The sequence below is a fragment of the Helianthus annuus genome, chromosome 15, assembly GCF_002127325.2.
Source record: "Helianthus annuus cultivar XRQ/B chromosome 15, HanXRQr2.0-SUNRISE, whole genome shotgun sequence".
Taxonomy (NCBI): Eukaryota; Viridiplantae; Streptophyta; class Magnoliopsida; order Asterales; family Asteraceae; genus Helianthus; species Helianthus annuus.
This window is the reverse complement of record NC_035447.2, coordinates 79,117,183-79,141,499: the sequence shown is the minus strand read 5'-3', so window position 1 is coordinate 79,141,499 and position 24,317 is coordinate 79,117,183. Positions and strand designations below refer to the sequence as shown.

General features: G+C 38.4%; 2 protein-coding genes and 1 long non-coding RNA gene across 3 annotated transcripts; all 3 read left to right on the top strand.

Annotated features, from left to right (window-relative positions):
• The first annotated feature begins 14,841 nt into the window (after nucleotides 1–14,841).
• On the top strand, nucleotides 14,842–16,498 carry LOC110909976. Its single transcript, XR_002575745.2, has 3 exons — nucleotides 14,842–15,118; nucleotides 15,201–15,403; nucleotides 16,296–16,498. It is a non-coding gene; the product is annotated as an uncharacterized LOC110909976 (long non-coding RNA).
• Nucleotides 16,499–19,029: 2,531 nt separating this feature from the next.
• On the top strand, nucleotides 19,030–20,430 carry LOC110913983. Its single transcript, XM_022158793.1, has one exon. The coding sequence runs from the start codon at nucleotides 19,030–19,032 to the stop codon at nucleotides 20,428–20,430; it is 1,401 nt and encodes a 466-aa protein (XP_022014485.1).
• Nucleotides 20,431–22,406: 1,976 nt separating this feature from the next.
• Nucleotides 22,407–23,807, top strand: LOC110913984. Its single transcript, XM_022158794.1, has one exon. It carries the CDS (start codon nucleotides 22,407–22,409, stop codon nucleotides 23,805–23,807), a length of 1,401 nt encoding a protein of 466 aa, XP_022014486.1.
• The last annotated feature ends 510 nt before the right edge of the window (nucleotides 23,808–24,317 follow it).

Sequence of the window (24,317 nt, the reverse complement as noted above, 5' to 3'; positions counted from 1 at the left end):
GGTACTCTATCCATCCTAGAGCGGATAAGATGTACCATGATCTTAAGGATTATTATTGGTGGCCTAGGATGAAAGGCGATGTGGCTGTTTATGTGAGCAAATGTCTAACTTGCGCTAAGGTTAAAGCGGAATACCAGAAGCCTTCAAGACTTCTGCAACAACCGGAAATTCCCAAGTGGAAGTGGGAACAAATCTCCATGGATTTTATTACAAAGTTGCCAAGAACGCCAAGAGGCCATGACACTATCTGGGTGATAGTGGATCGATTAACGAAGTCAGCACACTTCCTACCTATCCGAGAAAAGGATAATACGAGTAAATTGGCTGAAATTTACATGAGAGAGATTGTTACACGCCATGGAGTACCTCTCTCAATCATCTCTGATAGAGATGGGAGATTCGTATCAAGGATATGGCAATCCTTCCAAGAAGCTTTTGGCTCGAAGTTGAATATGAGCACCGCGTTTCACCCGCAGACCGACGGTCAAAGCGAGCGGACGATTCAGACGTTGGAAGACATGCTGAGAGCGTGTGTTATGGACTTGGGCGGTAGCTGGGATAAGCATTTACCTTTGGTTGAATTTTCCTACAACAACAGCTACCACACCAGTATTGGTGCTGCACCATTTGAAGCTCTTTATGGCCGTAAGTGTAGATCACCGCTCTGTTGGTCTGACGCTAGTGATAGACAGTTGGTTGGTCCTGATATAGTCCAGGAAACCACCGATAAGATTGCACAGATACGAGATCGCATCAGTGCGGCTCGTGACCGTCAAAAAGCTTACGCGGATCGAAGCAGGAAACCTCTAGGGTTTGAGGTAGGCGATATGGTTTTGCTAAAGGTATCACCCTGGAAGGGTGTGGCACGCTTTGGGAAGCGTGGGAAGTTGAATCCGCGGTATATTGGTCCGTTCAGGATTTTGGAAAGAATCGGGACCGTAGCTTACAAGCTGGACTTACCTGCTGAGCTAAATGGAGTTCACGATACATTTCATGTATCCAATCTGAAGAAGAGTCCAACACAAGATACCGTTGTCATTCCTACTGACGAGATTCATGTTGACGACACGCTCCACTTCGTTGAAGAACCCGTTGAGGTCACGGATTGGAAAGTGAACAAGACCCGCCGGAGCAGTGTTAAGCTCGTCAAGGTTCGTTGGAATGCCAGACATGGTCCTGAATTCACCTGGGAGCGTGAGGACCGGATGAAAGAAAAATACCCCCATCTATTTCCCAAAAACCCTGCTTCTACAAGCAAAACTTAAAATTTCGGGATGAAATTTTTCTAACGGGGGGAGAATGTGACAACCCTCACAAAACCAGGTATCCGTACGATTTAACTAATAATCAATTGCTGCTTAATTACTGTGCTTACTTGAAATTACTGATGAACTGCTACTTGATTCCTGATACTTGTACATATCTGCATCATACTTTGATTTCCGTCACTACATTATTTACATACTGAACTCTAGTGACAAACATGATGCACAAAAGCACAGTAGCACTATGAACGGATAACCTATTGAACATGCTGATAAAGCCAGCATCAGGCAGATACTGCCTCTAAGGCCTGTATGAGCCAGAAATATTTTACTACACCCATAGTGAGTGTAGGGATACAAGGGTTGTAGAACTGCGTCTCTAGGAATAAGTTACGATGATTGGATGTGCCTAAAACATACACTGAGCAAAAAACACAACACTTTACTTAACAAATCAGCTTCTAGCTAGCTAATAAAGTGCCAAAACATGAGAAAAATATTACTAGACACTTTCCAAAGTGTCGGGAATAAGTTGTGTCACTAAAAAGGGAATTAACGACACTTTAAAGCTTTGTTAAGCGCTTTAACGGATCACTATCCAACCGAACAACCGGACTATACCCGGAACATAAAAATATTGACATTAACATTATTGATCTTTTTCTGAGCCAGTTAGGGTCCCTGAACACCCTAACACCCGCCATAAAACATAACACACCACTAACCGAGTTAAGTGCTTAACTAACCTATTAACTTAATAAGTAACCTAACTAGTGGTTAGAATTCAACCAAGACCCCCCCCCCCCTTGGGCCGATTCGGTCACAATAGGACTAGGCTTGTACCATTTTTGATTAATATAATAACTCTTGTCTCATATCAAGAGGACATTAAAACCATTGGTCCATAATCCCTAAAATTATCTATAAGTAACTTGTAATTGCATCATGAACATTCACATTTCCATACTCCACACCAAACACTCTCTTTCCCTCTCTACACCTTACGGCCGAACACCCCCCTCCCCTCCATCCATTGTTCGAGTTTGATCTTCATATTCCAAGCATACACAAGCATCAAGGGTCACGTATTAGGAAGCTTGGTGCACTCGGAGCTCGAAGGACCTCTTTCTCTAGCTTTTATCCACCTCATTTGCGCGTAGATTCTTCCCTAACCTCGAGCTAGAGGTATGATGCTTAAAACACTATCTTGAACTAATCTAAAGCGGTTAATATGTGGTGTAACGGTTAAAACTCGGAATCTTACAAAATGAAGCTTTAAAGTCTACTAAAAACATGAAAAATGATGGTTAAAAGCTCACTAGTCGTGTAAAAGTTGTAGTAATTGAAATTTGTGATTATTTAGACCCGATCTATGTTGTGGTAGCTCGGATCATCGTTTAACCCGGTTTGATCATGATCACGAATCATGACATAGGGTTGTTTTGAATAGAACAAGGGTTAAAGGGGTGAAACTCTACCACACGCGAACCATGAACTTGTGTAAAAATGTTTTACTTGTGGAATAGTGTTTAAAACTAGCAGATCTACGTATCTGCAGGTGGTATTTTCAAAGAACCACATATTAAAGAAATCATGTTTTCTAAAAAGGGATCTTACACTAACAAGCATGTTTTTTATAAACCACAAGTGTGTAAACACTTGTGAAATGAAAAGTTTCGACAAAATAACAATCTTTGTAAAAGATGACGAGAAGTTGTAAAGATGGATTTACTCTAAAAACGAGGTTTTTACGAGATCAAATTACTTTATATAAAGATCCACAAAATATAATGGGATTTACACTATAGTTTGGGAAAACTACAGGTTCATGAGATTTATGCGATCTACCTACTTGTCGACTAGTTTGATGTGTCGGAAATTGTTTGATTGAATAAAGAAGTTGTTGAAATTGATTTTGTAAAAGAAAATGATACGCTTGAAAGCGTGGCCACCTCCGGTTACAGAGGAAACTCTGGCGAAATTTTCTAAAAACCTAACACTTAAAATTTATTTACACTACAAGTGTTAGAATTATTTTTGACATGTTTTCGAAATATAAATTTCGCCATGACTTTATTTACTAAATATTCGGAGGTGGGATTTTCACAAAAACTAAACGTGATAAATATATATTTGGTAAATATATTTTCACAACATTGTTTATGATTATTTTGTGAAAATACATAAATATTATTTTAAGGGTAAAAAAATAATATTTTCGAACGATTGTCAAATCCAAAATAATACGAACGCCTCTACGATAACTATATAAGTTACACTGGTAATATTTATTACCACTAGAATGATAAAACGTAACCTACGCATTATACGGAAATATTTACGAACGCGTATTTTATCAACGTATTATTTTTGGGGAAAATTATGTGAAATGAAAATATAATATTTTTGAGAAAAATATCTATATTTTGGAATTGGAAATAAATATATATTAAGTGAGACTTAATGATATAATTCGAACGCACATGTATTAAATCCCCCATCCTTGGGAAGGAGATTAACTACCAAGTATATACGAAAAGTAAACCCGAAATAGTTGTCTAACTATTTCCCAAAAAAAAAACTTGAACTATAAAGCTAAGGCACGGCCGTCCGTCTAATAGAGTTAGCACATGTAGGTCGTTGCACAGCTGCCTGATTTGGAGTACTTGGTAGAGACGCACCGACTGTGAGTTCATGTCCCCCTTTTCTCTTAACTGTTTTCAGTTTTCTAAACTGCGGGGGTGAAATACATGTTACTATGATTACGAATATTTCTTACATGGTATGGTCAGCTAAGGAAGGAACTGTTAGGTTATGTGATTTGGGTAGGTGAAACCTTAAGAACATTAGTCCTCGTAGTACGATCGAGGGATACAAGTGATAGGCCTATTTGAGCATAACAAACCCCACCCATGCGCCCTAAGGTTGGACCATGTGGTGACCTTGTCTTAACACCACCCATGCGCCTGCAGGTTGGACCATGTGGTGACCTTGTCGTAACACCACCCATGCGCCCGCAGGTTGGACCATGTGGTGACCTTGTCCTATCCCCTCCCATGCGCCCGCAGGTTGGACCATGTGGTTACACATTAACTGATATGTTTCCTTATTTGCTTTCATACCAGAGTTTACAAAATATTCACACTTACAATAATTATAAAGGTTTATTCGCACGCACATACTAAACACATGAACTCGCTCAACATTATTGTTGATTTTTCAACTTACATGTATTTCAGGGAATTAAAGGTTCTAGCGCGGTATGACACGTTTTCCCGCTGCACTAGTTACGAGGTCATCCTGGTTTGGGGAATGTGACTCTTTCCTGGACAAGTCACAGTCCTTAAACTGTGTTTATGTCATGTTAATGTTTTGTTGAACAATGTCGTTAAGTTGTGTTTCCATTGAGACATTGTTGTTGTATTTGGTTTTTAAAACTTAATTAAATGGATGATCTTGCATCGTTTTATTTCATATAGCTTTGTTATGGTTAAGCTATGGTATTAAGAAGTCACAACAAAATAACCACGCTTCCGCAAAGCCAGGGTGTGACAAGCGAACCTACCTCAGTGACATATAAGCGAACCACCTAATTGACACATAAGCGGATCTACAACAATACATGTTCACAAAAGCGGACCTACAACATAAAACCTAATTTTGACTTTCTAGACACTATGTTGACCTATCTTGACCTAAGACCTAATGTAGACGTAGTCAACAGATATTCCATGCATCAACAGACTCCCCCTTGGATATTGACGTAGTCTTCAGCTCCCGAGTCTTCAGTCTTGGTCTTTTCTCCAACTCTCTGTCTTCTCATCATAAGTACTCTATCTTCACAGGCTTCAGAATCATTACCTGACTCTAACTTCCATCTTCCCTTCGACTGTTGATCCAGACTCCCCCTTTCACAGACTCCCCCTCTCAGTATGCTGGGATCTGAGAAATCTGGTTCAAGCTTTGACATTTAGCTACCGTTGGGAATAATGAAGTCCAAAAACCTGTTACTCAACCAATAACATTACAATCTATCTTTTCAATAATAAATCACTAACATAATCAGCTTTAGAAATCCATTCAAGTATTCAGGTCCAAGTTAATGACCCTGATTACTCAATAATCTACCAAGTTCAACTTAATGACCTTGGCTGATCATTTGACGAATCAAACTGATTTTGTAAAAACATTTTCACACTTTCTAACAACAATGTAACAAACTTCAATTTAATGAACTTGTTTTAACTTTGAAAACATCTTCAAACTCCAACAAAGTAAGCTCTCCTCATTCTTCAGCTCAGAATCTCCTGCATCTGCTTCAATTTTCTGAGAATCCAACAATCAACTCTCCACTTTGGTTTGTCAAAAATAAAGCAGAAATAAAATCTTTTTTGGATTTATAAAGTGTTCTAAACAAAGAAATGAAAAACAGAAAACTTAAATTGCAGAAAGTAAACTATTTACAAATTTATTTTTGGCGAGCGTGTCAGGGAATCATATCAGCTTTTCAGACAAATTACTAGTACCGTTAAGCTTAATTTCTTGCTCAGACTTAAACAATTCACCTCGATTGTCGATATACTGATCCATCTTAAATTCTCACACAGATTTCAATCTATTTAGGATACGATTTAGATGACTTATGAACTTAGCTCAATTCATATGTCCCACCTCTTGAATATACTCCCGTATCCAGAATCCCAATATTCAGTCTTACAGGTGAGTATACTACAATGATATCTGTACATAAATTAGGTATGCAAGGGCCAAGGGATCTCAGGTCGATACTTCCGTATGCGCAGAGAGATATCAGCTTCGACTTTTCAGTATGTCCCCTTTAGAGGATCTTTTAGTTACAACAGCAGCGACTATCAATTTTATTGTTTCATCTGCATGCTGAGGGTTTATGCTGTGTTTCAAGCATTTGGTAAAAATATTATCCAAGGACTAGGTCAGAACTTCCGTTTAGCAGAAGTCCCGGAATAATACCCCAGACATCATTGAGTATAAAAACCTAGTATATCAGAATACGAGATCTTTCAAACGAGATTTCAGGGGTTACCTATATATTCAAGTAGTGTTCCCCACGAATTTTGCAAGTTTGAAATTTTAGGTTTATATCCCGAATATATCTACTAAATGTGTGAAAACCTATCGACACATCATTAGTGAGACTGTTTAACTCATTTAGTCTTTACAAATCTTTAGCATATTGTAATTGTCTAGCCGATGTACTATCATTTTCCCTATATACATAAGCTCTTTTTCAAATTTTGTAATGTTTTTTTATTTTTGCATTTTTTTACTGTTTTTGTATTTTCTGAAAATAGACTATATACATCTATCCACTACTCCCCCTAATACCAAAACACGTAAAAAATCGACAAACCATTGCAGATTGTTTCTCGTCTTCATCCGCAACAGTACTCTTATCAACGCTCACAATCCCATCCGACACCGAAAGCAATTTCATACCATTAAGTTTTAACAAATATAGAAACCAATTTTTATCAAAAGCTTTGTCAGCTTTTTGTTCGTCAGTGTGGATTTTCTCAATTCGTATCAACTTTTTCTCGAAACAATCGCGAATAAAGTGATGATGAATCTCTATGTGTTTAGTTTTAGCATGATGTACTGGATTCTTTGTTATATTTATTGCAGCCCCATATCAACAAAAAAGAGGTGTGTTAAGAAACTGCAAACCGTAGTCGCGCATCTGTTGCTGTATCCACAGGATCTGAGAGCAGCAACTGCTAGCAGAAACATACTCCGCTTCACATGTAGATGACACCACAGACGTTTGTTTCTTACACTACCAGGTAATCAATCTAGGTCCAAAGAACTGGCATCCTGCAGTTGTTGATTTAGCATTGACTTTGCAGCATCCGAAATCCGAATCGGAATACCCTTCGAGCGTAAAATCGCCTTTTCTAGGATACCACAACCCCAATGTGGGTGTTCCTTTCAAGTAACGTAATATCCTCTTGACAATGATCATATGCGAAGCTCTCGGGTTAGATTGATATCTTGCTGCGAGGCACGTTGGGTACATGATATTAGGACGTGAAGCAATTAAATACATCAAAGAACCTATCATGGAACGGTAGAACGTTTCATCAGCCCTGTCTCCGGTGAGATCTGGGTGAATCCCATGATTTGTCGCAAGTGGGGTAGCAGCTGGAGTAGAACTTGACATTCCAAATTTCTCTAGAATATCATGCACGTACTTCGTCTGGTGAATGAAAATTCCCTCAGGTAGTTGTTCAACTTGTAGACCCAGAAAGAATTTCATCTCCCCCATTGATGACATTTCGAATTTTTGCTTCATCACCTGTTCGAAATCTTTGCACAATTTCTCATTCGTTGACCCAAAAATTATATCGTCTACATAGATCTGAACTATCAGAAGATGACCATCAACGACTTTAGTGAAGAGAGTGGCATCCACTTTTCCACGAATAAACTTGTTAGCGAGTATGTGTTGAGACAAAGTCTCGTACCAGGGTCTCGGTGCCTGATGTAAACCATACAATGCTTTGTCCAATAAGTAGACCTTGTTTTTGTGGATTGGGTCAGTAAAGCCTGGCGGCTGACCGACATAAACCTCCTCTTTGACCTTCCCATAAAGAAACGCTGACTTTACATCCAACTGATATACTTTGAAATTCTTCCAAGACGCAAATGCTAGGAAAACTCTGATTGCCTCTAGTCGTGCCACAGGAGCATAAACTTCTGTAAAATCAATCCCCTCTTGTTGACTAAAGCCCTGAACAACGAGTCGAGCTTTGTTCCTTACAACCACTCCTCTGTCGTCTCTCTTACACTTGAATACCCATTTTGTATTGATTTTCCATTGACCATCCGGTAAATCCACTAGCTTCCACACTCCTAACTTTTCAAACTGACTTAACTCTTCTTGCATCGCTATGACCCAAGAGTTTTCAGTAAGCGCCTCTTTGTAAGTTCTCGGTTCAATCTGCGAGATAAAAAAACTTAATGAAAATTCAGTTTGTAAAGGTGCTACTGTAGAATAAAAACATGTAAGGCTCTGGTCAATTTGACGTCTCGTGCGAATGCCTGTTTGCAATTCTCCTATGATCAACTCCTCTGGATGATAAGAAAGAGTTCGTGGCATCACTTCGCTTGGAACATCTACATTTCCCTCCAGATTTGTAACATTCTGATCTGCATCTTGTTCACCAACTTGGTTTGTTTGACTTGAAATCTGGATCTGCTCCCCCTCAGAATCTGAATCACCATGGTCAAATACTGGCATGTTATCAGCTTCTTGATCATCATTCACTGCCGACTGATTACCAGGAGCAACTTCATCATCATGTTCACCAGCATTGCTAGGACCTGCTTCATCGTCATTTGAAGTTTCCCGGGGTCTTCTAGAATACTCCGCTGGGAACCTGAGCTGCGACTCATACTTTCGCAAAATATCCAGCTCATCAAAGAAATCTTCATCTTCCTCTGATTCTTCTCTCATGTCAAACGAATCCCAAAGTTTGTCATAATGATATCGCCATGAATCTCCAGGATTCTGTGGCGGCATAGTGTGACCTTGACATTCAACATTTGCAGCTTCAATAATCCGCTTCTCACTTGGAACGAAGACACGTCGTAATGGATTGGCAGAACCAACAAGTATTCCCTCAATGCACTTCGAACCAAACTTTCCATTAAGCTCTATAACTGTACAGGGTGACCCGAACGATTCTAGATACTTCAAATTCGGTTTGCGGTTATTGATTAGCTCAAAACATGTTTTGTTGAACTTTTTGATAGTAAGAACCCTGTTGAGCGTATAGCATGTGGCGGAAACAGCTTCAGCCCAAAAATTAATCGGTAACTTAGAGTCTGCAAGCATAGTTCTAGCCATCTCGATTAGCGTTCAATTTTTACGTTCTGCGACTCCATTCTGTTGTGGAGTGTACGGAGCACTAAACTCATGCAGTATACCTCGTTCATCACAAATTTCTTCCATCTTACTGTTTTTGAATTCAGTACCATTATCACTTCTAATTCTACTGATAGGCCTCTGGTACAGATTCTCAATCCTTTTAAACAACGCCATCAAACTGTCAAACATTTCGTCTTTTGTTTTCAAGAATGAAACCCACGAAAATCTGGAATAATCATCAGTCACGAACAAACAGTAATAATCTCCTGTAATACTCTTAACATTCACAGGACCAAACAAATCCATGTGAAGTCTTTCCAAAGGTCTCGAAACTGAACTGACTTGCTTTGTAGGGTGTGACTTTTTACTCTGTTTGCCTTTGACACAACTAATGCACTCCCCTTCCAGATGAAAACCTTTGACATGAACTCCTGTGAGCAAATCATTATGCACCAAGTGATTCATCTTCCTTAGGTAAATATGCCCCATCTTTCGGTGCCATAATCTTGATTCTTTTTCCGTTGCTCTGGACACAAAACAATGAGCCTGACCCGTGGTTGTAGTCGCCACACTCATGTCCAACACGTACAGATCATTGACTCATGGTGCCCTCATGATGATCCATTCCTCAGGTATCACAAATCCCGGTTTCAAGATCAAACATTCTTTGTCAGTGAAATGAGTAGTATACATCCTGTCGCAGATCTGGGAGATACTCAGCAGATTATTCTCAAGCTCAGCAATGTAGTTAACTCTCTCAAACGTTACGATCCCATTGGATAACGTTCCTTCACCTATAATCTTTCCTCCTTGATTAACAGCAAATCCTACGTAACCACCTTTTATATTTCTCACATCATATAGCAACACGGTCTTCCCTGTCATATGTCTTGAAGCTCCACTATCCATGATCCATCTGGATACAAGTTTTGGAAGATCCTGCACATAACAAACTTTGACTTAAACAACTTCAAGAAAGATGCCGATTCCTGCTTCGCGATCCAGGAAGCTCCGGCAATTCAAACTGCTTAGTCAAACATGGAGTCCACCCAGGCCTCATCAGCCTTAGGTGTAACCTTGACTCTCGCAATTTGAATTTTGAGATTTTCAGCCTTAAGAGGTGGAAAATTTGCATCATAATCAACCGTAATTGATTCTTCAGACTTTTTCACCTCAGAAGTTGAAATTTTCTTCTCACTTTTTTGTAACACCCCAAAATATGCAATTTATTTATGTTACTTAAGATGTCTAGTCATGTTATATTTAACCTAGTTAAGTATGTATATGTTAGTAACTTGATTAGAAGGAAGGTTGTATGACAAATAAAATATCTAAGTAATTAGAAGGACTAAACTTGTTAAAAGGGTTGGAAGTTTACTAAAAACAAATAAATAAAAGAAAAACAAAAACACACACCCTGGTGTGATGGTGTAGATCGATCAGAGCAAAGGGGGGAGGAGACAAACCCTAACTTCATGAAATCCTCAAGAATTGAAAGAGATTAGGAGCCTAAACTAATGCATGAACTCGAAACCTTAACTATCTAAGCTAGAACAACAAGCGGTAAGTCGAATTTTCTATTTTGGATGAATTGTAGAAAGTGGGTTTTAACCCAATCATGAAATTATGTGGAAATTATATGTAATTGAGAGTTAGGGTTTCATAATGGTTCGAAAATTCTGCTTGATTTCTGATTGATTGAATGATTTAAGTGTATTACCCAATTGTTGTGAAGAAATCATAAACCCAATGTTTTGCATGTATGCTATTAGATGAAAATTTATACATGATCTTGGATAGAGATAGAAAAATTAGTTAAGATGGTGTAGGATGAAAGAAAGTTATGAACTTGATTGATTCTTGTTAGTTTAGAAGGTGAATAAGTAGTTATGCTATAAATACTTGTACCTTATGCTTTGTTAATAATGTGCACACCAAGTGTTTGACAAAATGCCTCAATGAAAATGTTAGTCGTGTGAGCCATAAACTTTATGTGAATTGAATATGTTTATGAATCATGAGTAAATTGTATGATGTTTTATCGATCGATATGTGTAAATGAGTATGAAACATAAACTAAAAGAAGGAATGGTTATATGTAGGCGTTAAGGAAGAAAGTTCGAGTCAAGTGAAGCAACAAGGGAATCAAGATCGAGGTACGCTTCTTGTACAATTTATGATTTCTATTATAACAATATGTTTATCATTAAATGTGTTAATTTTTAATCGAGTATGAAAGAGGTATATGTATGGACCCTTTTATGAACGGGTCGAATGATGAAATTGTAAGACTAGAAGGAAAGGCATGGCGTTCCTTTTGGAACATACTACCATGCAAGAATGAAAGTATGTAGTAAAGCACAATTTGCGAATGTTATAATTATTACAAGTTAGTGAGTTGGGTTCCTTAGTTTAAAGAAAGAAATTTAGTTCTAACGAGGTTCATTGTTGTGACCATGTAGGTAAATCTCAAGTTTAGTTTTCATGCTTTGCCCATATTGAACACACTTCAAGACCCGCTCTACGCTCCGCTACTTTTGTAAAGAAGACAACGCTTAATATTTTGGTCACTTTGTTTAAGTCTAGTAGTTATAAACATAGTACTTGCATGTATTTTTAACTAATCAAATTTCATATGCGTGTCAAGTCGTTTGATGGTCTATAATATGTCTTTTTTAAAAGCGTCACGTTAAATCTATACTTTGAATGTGAAAAACAGGGGACCACTCCTAATACGAATGGGTCATGCGCAAATTTCGCTAGAAATAGTACGTAATTATTTTAGTAAATTGAAAGAAATTTTTGGGCGTTACAAGTTGGTATCAGAGCCTAGGTTTGAGGGATTTGAGCATCGAAAGCTTGAACTCAAACCAAAAGCTCGTGTGAAGTGTGTGTTCGTTCCGCGGCGCGAAGCAAGTAAGTACCTTTAAAGTTTGAAATTTTGCATCATGAATAATTTGGTTATGAAACATTATGGAATGTTAGGGAAATCATTACGGGGTGATGTGGAAATGTGTGGGGTGAAATGGATTAGAATGGGTTAAAACGGGTCGGAAAGATGGCTGCAAAATAAGGAAATTACCATAGTATGCTGGGCGTCACCGTAAGCTACGGTGGCTACCGTAGGTTACGGTAGACACTGGGACAAAATTCTCTACCGTAAAACAGTAGCTTCTTACCATAAGGAAAAAGGTGCCACCATAAGTTACGGTGACCACCGTGACTTACTTACGGTGGGTACCATTTTCAGCTCATTTCAATTGTGATCCTTTGTTCGATGTTTTCTATCATACAGGGATTAATAGAATGTTATAATAAGAGCCTAAAGAATGATATTATGTATGCATGTGGGGTTTTCAAAGGAAGTTATGTACTGTTAGAATGATTATATGATGGAATGGATGACTGAATGCTTGAAATAAAGATTGATGTTTATGTGTAGATGACGGATACGAATGAGGATGAAGCGACACAACAAGAACAACTGAAAACTATGAGCTCAGAAGAGATTGGAAGGGCAATGCAAGCAAGTATTCCTCATTTAGCCCAAGAAGTAGAAAGTCATGTGCTGGAAGTGGTAGAAACAATGATGGCGAGTAAGATGGATGAGTTGAAGGGAATGATTGGTGAAATGCAAGGAAAGAAAGGAAATCGCAAATGCACATACAAAGAATTTATGGCGTGCAACCCATTACCATTCAAAGGAGAAATTAATCCTATAGCATGTCAAAGGTGGATTGCAAGTACTGAAGCGGTGTTCATAAGGAGTCATTGTGAAAAGGAGGATCAGGTAATGTTCGCCATCGGTTTGCTACAACTCCGAGCTAAAGACTGGTGGGATGTTTACAGTAAAGAGATTGGGGAAGAAAAAGTTCAAGTCTTGACATGGCAAGAGTTCAAGGAACCTTTTCTAAAGTACCACTGTCCGCAATCTGCCATTGACAAGATCCAATCCTTCCAGAACGTGCTACAACTGTTTCCAACCGGGTCATATTAAGAGGGACATCCATACTATAGGTGTCCTAATCCATACTATAGGTGTCCATTCCGGAATGTAAAACGTGCGGAAAGTTACACACAGGGGAGTGTTTGAAAGGGAAGAAGGGCTGTTACAATTGTGGTCAAGAGGGACATCCATACTATAGGTGTCCTAATCCTTCCAGAACGTGCTACAACTGTTTCCAACCGGGTCATATTAAGGCTGAGTGTCCCAAGCTTCAACAGAAAACTGATAAGGAAGCAAGAAAGGAGGAAGCCCCAAGAGCTAAGGGGAGGATGTTTCAGATCACGACTGAAGAGGCAAAGGACCTCCCGAATGTTGTATCAGGTATATTCTCATTGAACTTGATGCCTACATATGTGTTATTTGATACTGGAGCCAGTAGATCGTTTGTATCAAGCGAATTAGTGTCACACCCCTCTTTTAGAATCGAAAGAATGCATGTGCCATTAGAAGTAGAGATAGCTGATAGTAAGAGTTATTTGTTGCACGAAGTTTGTCAAAATTGCGAAATTATCATTGAAGACGATAAGTTTGCTATTGACCTTATTCCCATGGTATTGGGGGAATTTAAGGTTATAGTTGGCATGGATTGGCTAGCTAAACATCATGCCGAAATTCAATGTGAGAAAAAGGTGATTCATGTGTTAACACCGGGAGGAAAACGAGTAAGCATACAAGGGGAAAGGAATATTAATTCGAAGCTTTGTACTATAGTTCAAGCATACAAGTATGTACGAAATGGAAGCATGGCATTTCTAGCCTACGTGATGGATACTAAGCAGAATACCCCTAAGATAGAAGAGGTTGAAGTCGTGAACGAGCTTCTTGATGTTTTTCCGGAAGATTTGTCGGGGCTTCCACTAGAACGCGAAGTGGAATTTAAGATTGAATTGTATCCCGATGCCAAACCCGTAGCCAAGGCTCCTTATAGGTTGGCCCCAACTGAAATGCGGGAGTTAATGGTACAAATACAAGAATTGCTCGACAAGGGATTTATACGCCCGAGTGTATCGCCATGGGGAGCGCCTGTTCTTTTTGTCAAAAAGAAAGATGGTTCGATGCGCATGTGCATCGATTATCGAGAATTGAATAAGCTGACGGTGAAAAACCGATACCCGTTGCCCCGAATCGATGATCTCTTCGATCAGTTAAAGGGGCAAGTTGGTTTTCAAAAATAGATTTGCGGTCCGGGTACCATCAGTTAAGGGTGCGGGATGAGGATGTGGCAAAGACGGCTTTTAGAACGCGATATGGGCATTACGAGTTCTTAGTAATGTCCTTTGGATTAACGAACGCGCCCGCCGCGTTCATGGATCTTATGAATCGAGTTTGTCGGCCCATGTTAGACAAATTCGTTATAGTTTTTATCGATGACATCCTGGTTTATTCCCGAAGTAAGGTCGAACATGCATGCCATTTACGTGAAATTCTTGAAGTACTCCGCAAGGAGAAATTGTATGCGAAATTCTCTAAGTGTGCTTTTTGGCTTAGAGAGGTACAATTTCTCTGCCACGTGATTAATGCGGATGGTATCTTAGTAGACCCGTCAAAAGTGGAAGCCGTTATGAAATAGGTACCTCCAAAGAACCCAAGTGAAGTGAGAAGCTTTTTGGGTTTAGCAGGCTCTTACTCAAGGTTGTTGTTGACTGGGTGGATGTATCTCTTTTATATAAGTAGTTATGTTGTCTTTAATTTTGTATAATTGCTTGTATCTTTCAGATATCCGTAAGCATTTCAAGCAATTTACAAAGTGAAGCAAATGCTGAAAAATACAGGGATTTACGCCCTCTTCTACATCTTCTTAAAAAACTATTCACAAGAGACATTTTTTGACATTTCTTGGTCACACGGACTTCCGATGGATAAGATTTTACATTAACATATACATTAGTTCCAGCCAAAATTAACTCCTTGTCCAATATATCTGTACTCGACTACTTGGAGGTGCTGCCGTAAAATTTGGTTTCTAACTTTTGTAGAGCTAGTGTTTGTGTTCAATATCATCTGATAGTATTTTTGTTTTCAGAATGCTTTGCTCTTGACGGATTACACATACTTGAGTAATGATAGAAGTTTCTTAGTGGACCATTGAAGGCAGCGTGAAAGTTGTGGTGCAGGAAAACTTTGTTTCAACCAATAAACAACGGATGATTCAAGATGAAGCTGAATAGCACTTCTGACATTGATCAAACCGATTCATTTAAGCCAAGTTTACGCTTTAAGGCTCAGGTAGGTCATATATGCTATATATTTCTTAATATTATGCTTTCTATACAAAACCAATAGTAAATAATTATGGGCATCGTATAAACACTTGTGTTATTTGCTTATAGTATGACACATAAGGTGCTTATGTAACTACATAACCACCTCATTTTCTCCTATTTAAGCAGTTGTAGTTGAGTAGCTCTCTATTAAAAATAGGCTCTGTTGAACAAGCCCAACGGGAGTGGGTACAAATGAGAACCACTAATACGTAGAAGCATTTGAAATTTCAATAAATCTATTCATTTGTGAATGCACTTTTTTAAATATTTAGTCTCTCATTTGAATCCATCTCTAAATATACATATGAATTGTTTATTGGTCAACCATATTATCCTAGATGGCTTGTAGTATTATTTTCGATAGAGGCTGAGGCCATAAGTGATCCAAATTTCAGTAGTTGTCAAATCTTAGTGCTAAATCCTTTATAATTTATATATATTACACCATTTGGCTACATATACAGTTTGTGCTGTTTTTAGGAGTCTTTGTATGCCAAGTTGATATACTTTCCCTATCAACTGTTTTACACTTTTGTTGTCTTTTTTATTTTTAATATTTTTTTCTAATCTAAAACCTTTGGTTTATTTATTTGAGTGCTGTAAAGTTGTTACCACCTCAACAACACATGACCTACAACTGGTATCTATTAAAGTTTCTATATTCTTTCTTATAACTTTGAATGGAGTTATTTCGTGAGTCGGATGAAGCTATTACAGACCCAGTGTTAGTTCAACTATCATATGTTAAAGTATATAGTTATCTTATTTTGCAACTTCATCATTTTCTTTTATTTGATTGATTATTAAGAATTGATTTGGATGCCTAATACAAACTTGTAATGCTGACTATGTAGGAAACTCTGACAAAAGAAGATGTCAGCAATTCAAGCACATGGGTTTGCTGGTGTTGCAAGCGCTGCTATGGGTGATGTAGGTTCTGTAGCAGTTGTATCATTTTTGGATATTTTTTTATTAGTAATTTATTTTTTTAGTATTTAAATTGAAAACTTATGTACAGATTTTGGTTTATTATTGTTAATATTGTTTGCTTTCAGTTTTTTTCTCATATTTACTTCATACTGTTGTTTTTATTTCACAAGATAATGAAAATAAAAAGGCTAATTATATGAGAATGGCCACATACAATCATAATAAGTGTGTCAACAAAAGTTAGACAATAGCCACATTTATAATTACAAATGTGTGTCTGGAAATAGATTTTAGCCACACTTATTGTAAATTCATGTGACTTTATGATGGAAATGGCCGCACTTCCAGTAAAATCTTGTGGCCGTTGCTACTATTTAGCCACACAAATGCTTGATTTCAACAACATTTTTGTCACAGCTTTTGAAAATTGATGTGGCTATAACAAACTTTTTAGTGACTATATAATGGAAATGGACACACTTATACTAACTTCATGTGACTATACAATAGAAATAGCCACACTTATAGTAAATTCGTGTGGCTGTTGATACCATTTAGCAACACATAATGTACCATTTGCTTGATTACAACAACCTTTTTGCCACAGTTTTTTAAAATTCACGTGGCTAAAACAAACTTTTAAGTGACTATATAATAAAAATGACCACACTTACAGTTAATTCATGTGACTATATAATCCAAACACCCACACTTACAATAAAGTAATGTGACCATTGATACTATTTAGCCACACTTAATGGACCATTTGCTTGATTACAATAACCTTTTTGCCACAATTTTTCGAAATTAATGTGGCTAAAACAAACTTATTCGTGACTATATAATAGAAATGGCTACACTTATGGTAAATTCATGTGGCCGTTGCTACCCCTTTAGCCACACTTATTAGACAAAATGATTGATTACAACAAGACCTTTTAGCCACAATTTAAGTTGCTACGACCACACATAAGTGAATGTGGCCATTTCATGCCTACGATGACTCGACCTTTGGTCACACATGGGGTGAAAAAAATTCGTGTGGCGGTTGCCATATGGTCACAGTTTTTATGTGTGGCTGTAACCAAATTTTGACATAGTGTAGAGTTATGCTATAAATACTTGTACCTTATGCTTTGTTAATAATGTGCACACCAAGTGTTTGACAAAATGCCTCAATGAAAATGTTAGTCTTGTGAGCCATAAACTTTATGTGAATTGAATATGTTTATGAATCATGAGTAAATTGTATGATGCTTTATCGATCGATATGTGTAAATGAGTATGAAACATAAACTAAAAGAAGGAATGGTTATATGTAGGCGTTAAGGAAGAAAGTTCGAGTCAAGTGAAGCAACAAGGGAATCAAGATCGAGGTACGCTTCTTGTACAATTTATGATTTCTATTATAACAATATGTTTATCATTAAATGTGTTAATTTTTAATCGAGTATGAAAGAGGTATATGTATGGAACCTTTTATGAACGGGTCGAATGATGAAATTGTAAGACTAGAAGGAAAGGCATGGCGTTCCTTTTGGAACATACTACCACGCAAGAATGAAAGTATGTAGTAAAGCACAATTTGCGAATGTTATAATGATTACAAGTTAGTGAGTTGGGTTCCTTGGTTTAAAGAAAGAAATTTAGTTCTAACGAGTTTCATTGTTGTGACCATGTAGGTAAATCTCAAGTTTAGTTTTCATGCTTTGCCCGGATTGAACACACTTCAAGACCCGCTCTACGCTCCGCTACTTTTGTAAAGAAGACAACGCTTAATATTTTGGTCACTTTGTTTAAGTCTAGTAGTTATAAACTTAGTACTTGTATGTATTTTTAACTAATCAAATTTCGTATGCGTGTCAAGTCGTTTGATGGTATATAATATGTCTTTTTTAAAAGCGTCACGTTAAATCTATACTTTGAATGTGAAAAACAGGGGACCACTCCTAATACGAATGGGTCATGCCCAAATTTCGTTAGAAATAGTACGTAATTATTTTAGTAAATTGAAAGAAATTTTTGGGCGTTACAAGTTGGTATCAGAGCCTAGGTTTGAGGGATTTGAGCATCGAAAGCTTGAACTCAAACCAAAAGCTCGTGTGAAGTGTGTGTTCGTTCCACGGCGCGAAGCAAGTAAGTACCTTTAAAGTTTGAAATTTTGCATCGTGAATAATTTGGTTATGAAACATTATGGAATGTTAGGGAAATCATTACGGGGTGATGTGGAAATGTGTGGGGTGAAATGGATTAGTATGGGTTAAAACGGGTCGGAAAGATGGCTGCAAAATAAGGAAATTACCATAGTATGCTGGGCGTCACCGTAAGCTACGGTGGCTACCGTAGGTTACGGTAGACACTGGGACAAAATTCTCTACCGTAAAATAGTAGCTTCTTACCATAAGGAAAAAGGTGCCACCGTAAGTTACGGTGACCACCGTAACTTACGGTGGGTACCATTTTCAGCTCATTTCAATTGTGATGCTTTGTTTGATGTTTTCTATCATACGGGGATTTATAAAATGTTATAATAAGAGCCTAAAGAATGATATTATGTATGCATGTGGGGTTTTCAAAGGAAGTTACGTACTGTTAGAATGATTATATGATGGAATGGATGACTGAATGCTTGAAATAAAGAATGATGTTTATGTGTAGATGACGGATACGAATGAGGATGAAGCGACACAACAAGAACAACTGAAAACTATGAGCTCAGAAGAGATTGGAAGGGTAATGCAAGCAAGTATTCCTCATTTAGCCCAGGAAGTAGAAAGTCATGTGCTGGAAGTGGTAGAAACAATGATGGCGAGTAAGATGGATGAGTTGAAGGGAATGATTGGTGAAATGCAAGGAAAGAAAGGAACTCGCAAATGCACATACAAAGAATTTATGGCGTGCAACCCATTACCATTCAAAGGAGAAATTGATCCTATAGCATGTCAAAGGTGGATTGCAAGTACTGAAGCGGTGTTCATAAGGAGTCACTGTGAAAAGGAGGATCAGGTAATGTTCGCCATCGGTTTGCTACAACTCCGAGCTAAAGACTGGTGGGATGTTTACAGTAAAGAGATTGGGGAAGAAAAAGTTCAAGTCTTGACATGGCAAGAGTTCAAGGAACCTTTTCTAAAGTACCACTGTCCGCAATCTGCCATTGACAAGATCCAAGAAGATTTCTTACATCTTCGTCAGAAAGATGAAACAATTGATGAAATCACCAACATTTTTCTTGACAAGCTGAAATTATGTAAGGAAATAGCAGGAATGGAAAGAATGAAGATAACCCGCTATTACGGTATGTTGAAGGCTGAATATCGGGAGTTCATAATTCCCGCTAAATGTGAAACTTTGAATGAGCTCATTGACTTGGCCCGAGATAGGGAGATTGAATTAAGAAGACAGGCAGAAAGAGGCGAAAAAAGAGTGTCTAAAAATGTTTCCAGCTCGAACCCGTCAAAGAAACCGAAATTTCAAGATCAGAGCAAGAAGGATAAGGCGAAGGGTAGCATTCCGGAATGTAAAACATGCAGAAAGTTACACACAGGGGAGTGTTTGAAAGGGAAGAAGGGCTGTTACAATTGTGGTCAAGAGGGACATCCATACTATAGGTGTCCTAATCCTTCTAGAACGTGCTACAACTGTTTCCAACCGGGTCATATTAAGGCTGAGTGTCCCAAGCTTCAACAGAAAACTGATAAGGAAGCAAGAAAGGAGGAAGCCCCAAGAGCTAAGGGGAGGATGTTTCAGATCACGACTGAAGAGGCAAAGGACCTCCCGAATGTTGTATCAGGTATATTCTCATTGAACTTGATGCCTACATATGTGTTATTTGATACTGGAGCCAGTAGATCGTTTGTATCAAGCGAATTAGTGTCACACCCCTCTTTTAGAATCGAAAGAATGCATGTGCCATTAGAAGTAGAGATAGCTGATAGTAAGAGTTATTTGTTGCACGAAGTTTGTCGAAATTGCGAAATTATCATTGAAGACGATAAGTTTGCTATTGACCTTATTCCCATGGTATTGGGGGAATTTAAGGTTATAGTTGGCATGGATTAGCTAGCTAAACATCATGCCGAAATTCAATGGAAAACGAGTAAGCATACAAGGGGAAAGGAATATTAATTCGAAGCTTTGTACTATAGTTCAAGCATACAAGTATGTACGAAATGGAAGCAAGGCATTTCTAGCCTACGTGGTGGATACTAAGCAGAATACCCCTAAGATAGAAGAGGTTGAAGTCGTGAACGAGTTTCTTGATGTTTTTCCGGAAGATTTGTCGGGGCTTCCACTAGAACGGGAAGTGGAATTTAAGATTGAATTGTATCCCGATGCCAAACCCGTAGCCAAGGCTCCTTATAGGTTGGCCCCAACTGAAATGTGGGAGTTAATGGTACGAATACAAGAATTACTCGACAAGGGATTTATACGCCCGAGTGTATCGCCATGGGGAGCGCCTGTTCTTTTTGTCAAAAAGAAAGATGGTTCGATGCGCATGTGCATCGATTATCGAGAATTGAATAAGCTGACGGTGAAAAACCGATACCCGTTGCCCCGAATCGATGATCTCTTCGATCAGTTACAAGGGGCAAGTTGGTTTTCAAAAATAGATTTGCGGTCCGGGTACCATCAGTTAAGGGTGCGGGATGAGGATGTGGCAAAGACGGCTTTTAGAACGCGATATGGGCATTACGAGTTCTTAGTAATGTCCTTTGGATTAACGAACGCGCCCGCCACGTTCATGGATCTTATGAATCGAGTTTGTCGGCCCATGTTAGACAAATTCGTTATAGTTTTTATCGATGACATCCTGGTTTATTCCCGAAGTAAGGCCGAACATGCATGCCATTTACGTGAAATTCTTGAAGTACTCCGCAAGGAGAAATTGTATGCGACATTCTCTAAGTGTGCTTTTTGGCTTAGAGAGGTACAATTTCTCTGCCACGTGATTAATGCGGATGGTATCTTAGTAGACCCGTCAAAAGTGGAAGCCGTTATGAAATAGGTACCTCCAAAGAACCCAAGTGAAGTGAGAAGCTTTTTGGGTTTAGCAGGCTATTATCTTAGCAGGCTCTTACTCAAGGTTGTTGTTGACTGGGTGGATGTATCTCTTTTATATAAGTAGTTATGTTGTCTTTAATTTTGTATAATTGCTTGTATCTTTCAGATATCCGTAAGCATTTCAAGCAATTTACAAAGTGAAGCAAATGCTGAAAAATACAGGGATTTACGCCCTCTTCTACATCTTCTTAAAAAACTATTCACAAGAGACATTTTTTGACATTTCTTGGTCACACGGACTTCCGATGGATAAGATTTTACATTAACATATACATTAGTTCCAGCCAAAATTAACTCCTTGTCCAATATATCTATACTCGACTACTTGGAGGTGCTGCCGTAAAATTTGGTTTCTAACTTTTGTAGAGCTAGTGTTTGTGTTCAATATCATCTGATAGTATTTTTGTTTTCAGAATGCTTTGCTCTTGACGGATTACACATACTTGAGTAATGATAGAAGTTTCTTAGTGGACCATTGAAGGCAGCGTGAAAGTTGTGGTGCAGGAAAACTTTGTTTCAACCAATAAACAACGGATGATTCAAGATGAAGCTGAATAGCACTTCTGACATTGATCAAACCGATTCATTTAAGCCAAGTTTACGCTTTAAGGCTCAGGTAGGTCATATATGCTATATATTTCTTAATATTATGCTTTCTATACAAAACCAATAGTAAATAATTCTTAATTCTCTACTGTAAACAGTAGCTTCTTACCATAAGGAAAAAGGTGCCACCATAAGTTACGGTGACCACCGTAACTTACGGTGGGTACCATTTTCAGCTCATTTCAATTGTGATGCTTTGTTTGATGTTTTCTATCATATGGGGATTAATAGAATGTTATAATAAGAGCCTAAAGAATGATATTATGTATGCATGTGGGGTTTTCAAAGGAAGTTATGTACTGTTAGAATGATTATATGATGGAATGGATGACTGAATGCTTGAAATAAAGAATGATGTTTATGTGTAGATGACGGATACGAATGAGGATGAAGCGACACAACAAGAACAACTGAAAACTATGAGCTCAGAAGAGATTGGAAGGGCAATGCAAGCAAGTATTCCTCATTTAGCCCAAGAAGTAGAAAGTCATGTGCTGGAAGTGGTAGAAACAATGATGGCGAGTAAGATGGATGAGTTGAAGGGAATGATTGGTGAAATGCAAGGAAAGAAAGGAACTCGCAAATGTACATACAAAGAATTTATGGCGTGCAACCCATTACCATTCAAAGGAGAAATTGATCCTATAGCATGTCAAAGGTGGATTGCAAGTACTGAAGCGGTGTTCATAAGGAGTCACTGTGAAAAGGAGGATCAGGTAATGTTCGCCATCGGTTTGCTACAACTCCGAGCTAAAGACTGGTGGGATGTTTACAGTAAAGAGATTGGGGAAGAAAAAGTTCAAGTCTTGACATGGCAAGAGTTCAAGGAACCTTTTCTAAAGTACCACTGTCCGCAATCTGCCATTGACAAGATCCAAGAAGATTTCTTACATCTTCGTCAGAAAGATGAAACCATTGATGAAATCACCAACATTTTTCTTGACAAGCTGAAATTATGTAAGGAAATAGCAGGAACGGAAAGAATGAAGATAACCCGCTATTACGGTATGTTGAAGGCTGAATATCGGGAGTTCATAATTCCCGCTAAATGTGAAACTTTGAATGAGCTCATTGACTTGGCCCGAGATAGGGAGATTGAATTAAGAAGACAGGCAGAAAGAGGCGAAAAGAGAGTGTCTGAAAATGTTTCCAGCTCGAACCCGTCAAAGAAACCGAAATTTCAAGATCAGAGCAAGAAGGATAAGGCGAAGGGTAGCATTCCGGAATGTAAAACATGCAGAAAGTTACACACAGGGGAGTGTTTGAAAGGGAAGAAGGGCTGTTACAATTGTGGTCAAGAGGGACATCCATACTATAGGTGTCCTAATCCTTCTAGAACGTGCTACAACTGTTTCCAACCGGGTCATATTAAGGCTGAGTGTCCCAAGCTTCAACAGAAAACTGATAAGGAAGCAAGAAAGGAGGAAGCCCCAAGAGCTAAGGGGAGGATGTTTCAGATCACGACTGAAGAGGCAAAGGACCTCCCGAATGTTGTATCAGGTATATTCTCATTGAACTTGATGCCTACATATGTGTTATTTGATACTGGAGCCAGTAGATCGTTTGTATCAAGCGAATTAGTGTCACACCCCTCTTTTAGAATCGAAAGAATGCATGTGCCATTAGAAGTAGAGATAGCTGATAGTAAGAGTTATTTGTTGCACGAAGTTTGTCGAAATTGCGAAATTATCATTGAAGACGATAAGTTTGCTATTGACCTTATTCCCATGGTATTGGGGGAATTTAAGGTTATAGTTGGCATGGATTAGCTAGCTAAACATCATGCCGAAATTCAATGTGATAAAAAGGTGATTCATGTGTTAACACCGGGAGGAAAACGAGTAAGCATACAAGGGGAAAGGAATATTAATTCGAAGCTTTGTACTATAGTTCAAGCATACAAGTATGTACGAAATGGAAGTAAGGCATTTCTAGCCTACGTGGTGGATACTAAGCAGAATACCCCTAAGATAGAAGAGGTTGAAGTCGTGAACGAGTTTCTTGATGTTTTTCCGAAAGATTTGTCGGGGCTTCCACTAGAACGCGAAGTGGAATTTAAGATTGAATTGTATCCCGATGCCAAACCCGTAGCCAAGGCTCCTTATAGGTTGGCCCCAACTGAAATGCGGGAGTTAATGGTACAAATACAAGAATTGCTCGACAAGCGATATGCCCGAGTGTATCGCCATGGGGAGCGCCTGTTCTTTTTGTCAAAAAGAAAGATGGTTCGATGCGCATGTGCATCGATTATCGAGAATTGAATAAGCTGACGGTGAAAA

Excerpts from the sequence above, each read along its gene's own strand:
- LOC110913983 (XM_022158793.1), top strand. The coding sequence starts at position 19,030 with ATGACGGATACGAATGAGGATGAAGCGACACAACAAGAACAACTGAAA.
- LOC110913984 (XM_022158794.1), top strand. The coding sequence starts at position 22,407 with ATGACGGATACGAATGAGGATGAAGCGACACAACAAGAACAACTGAAA.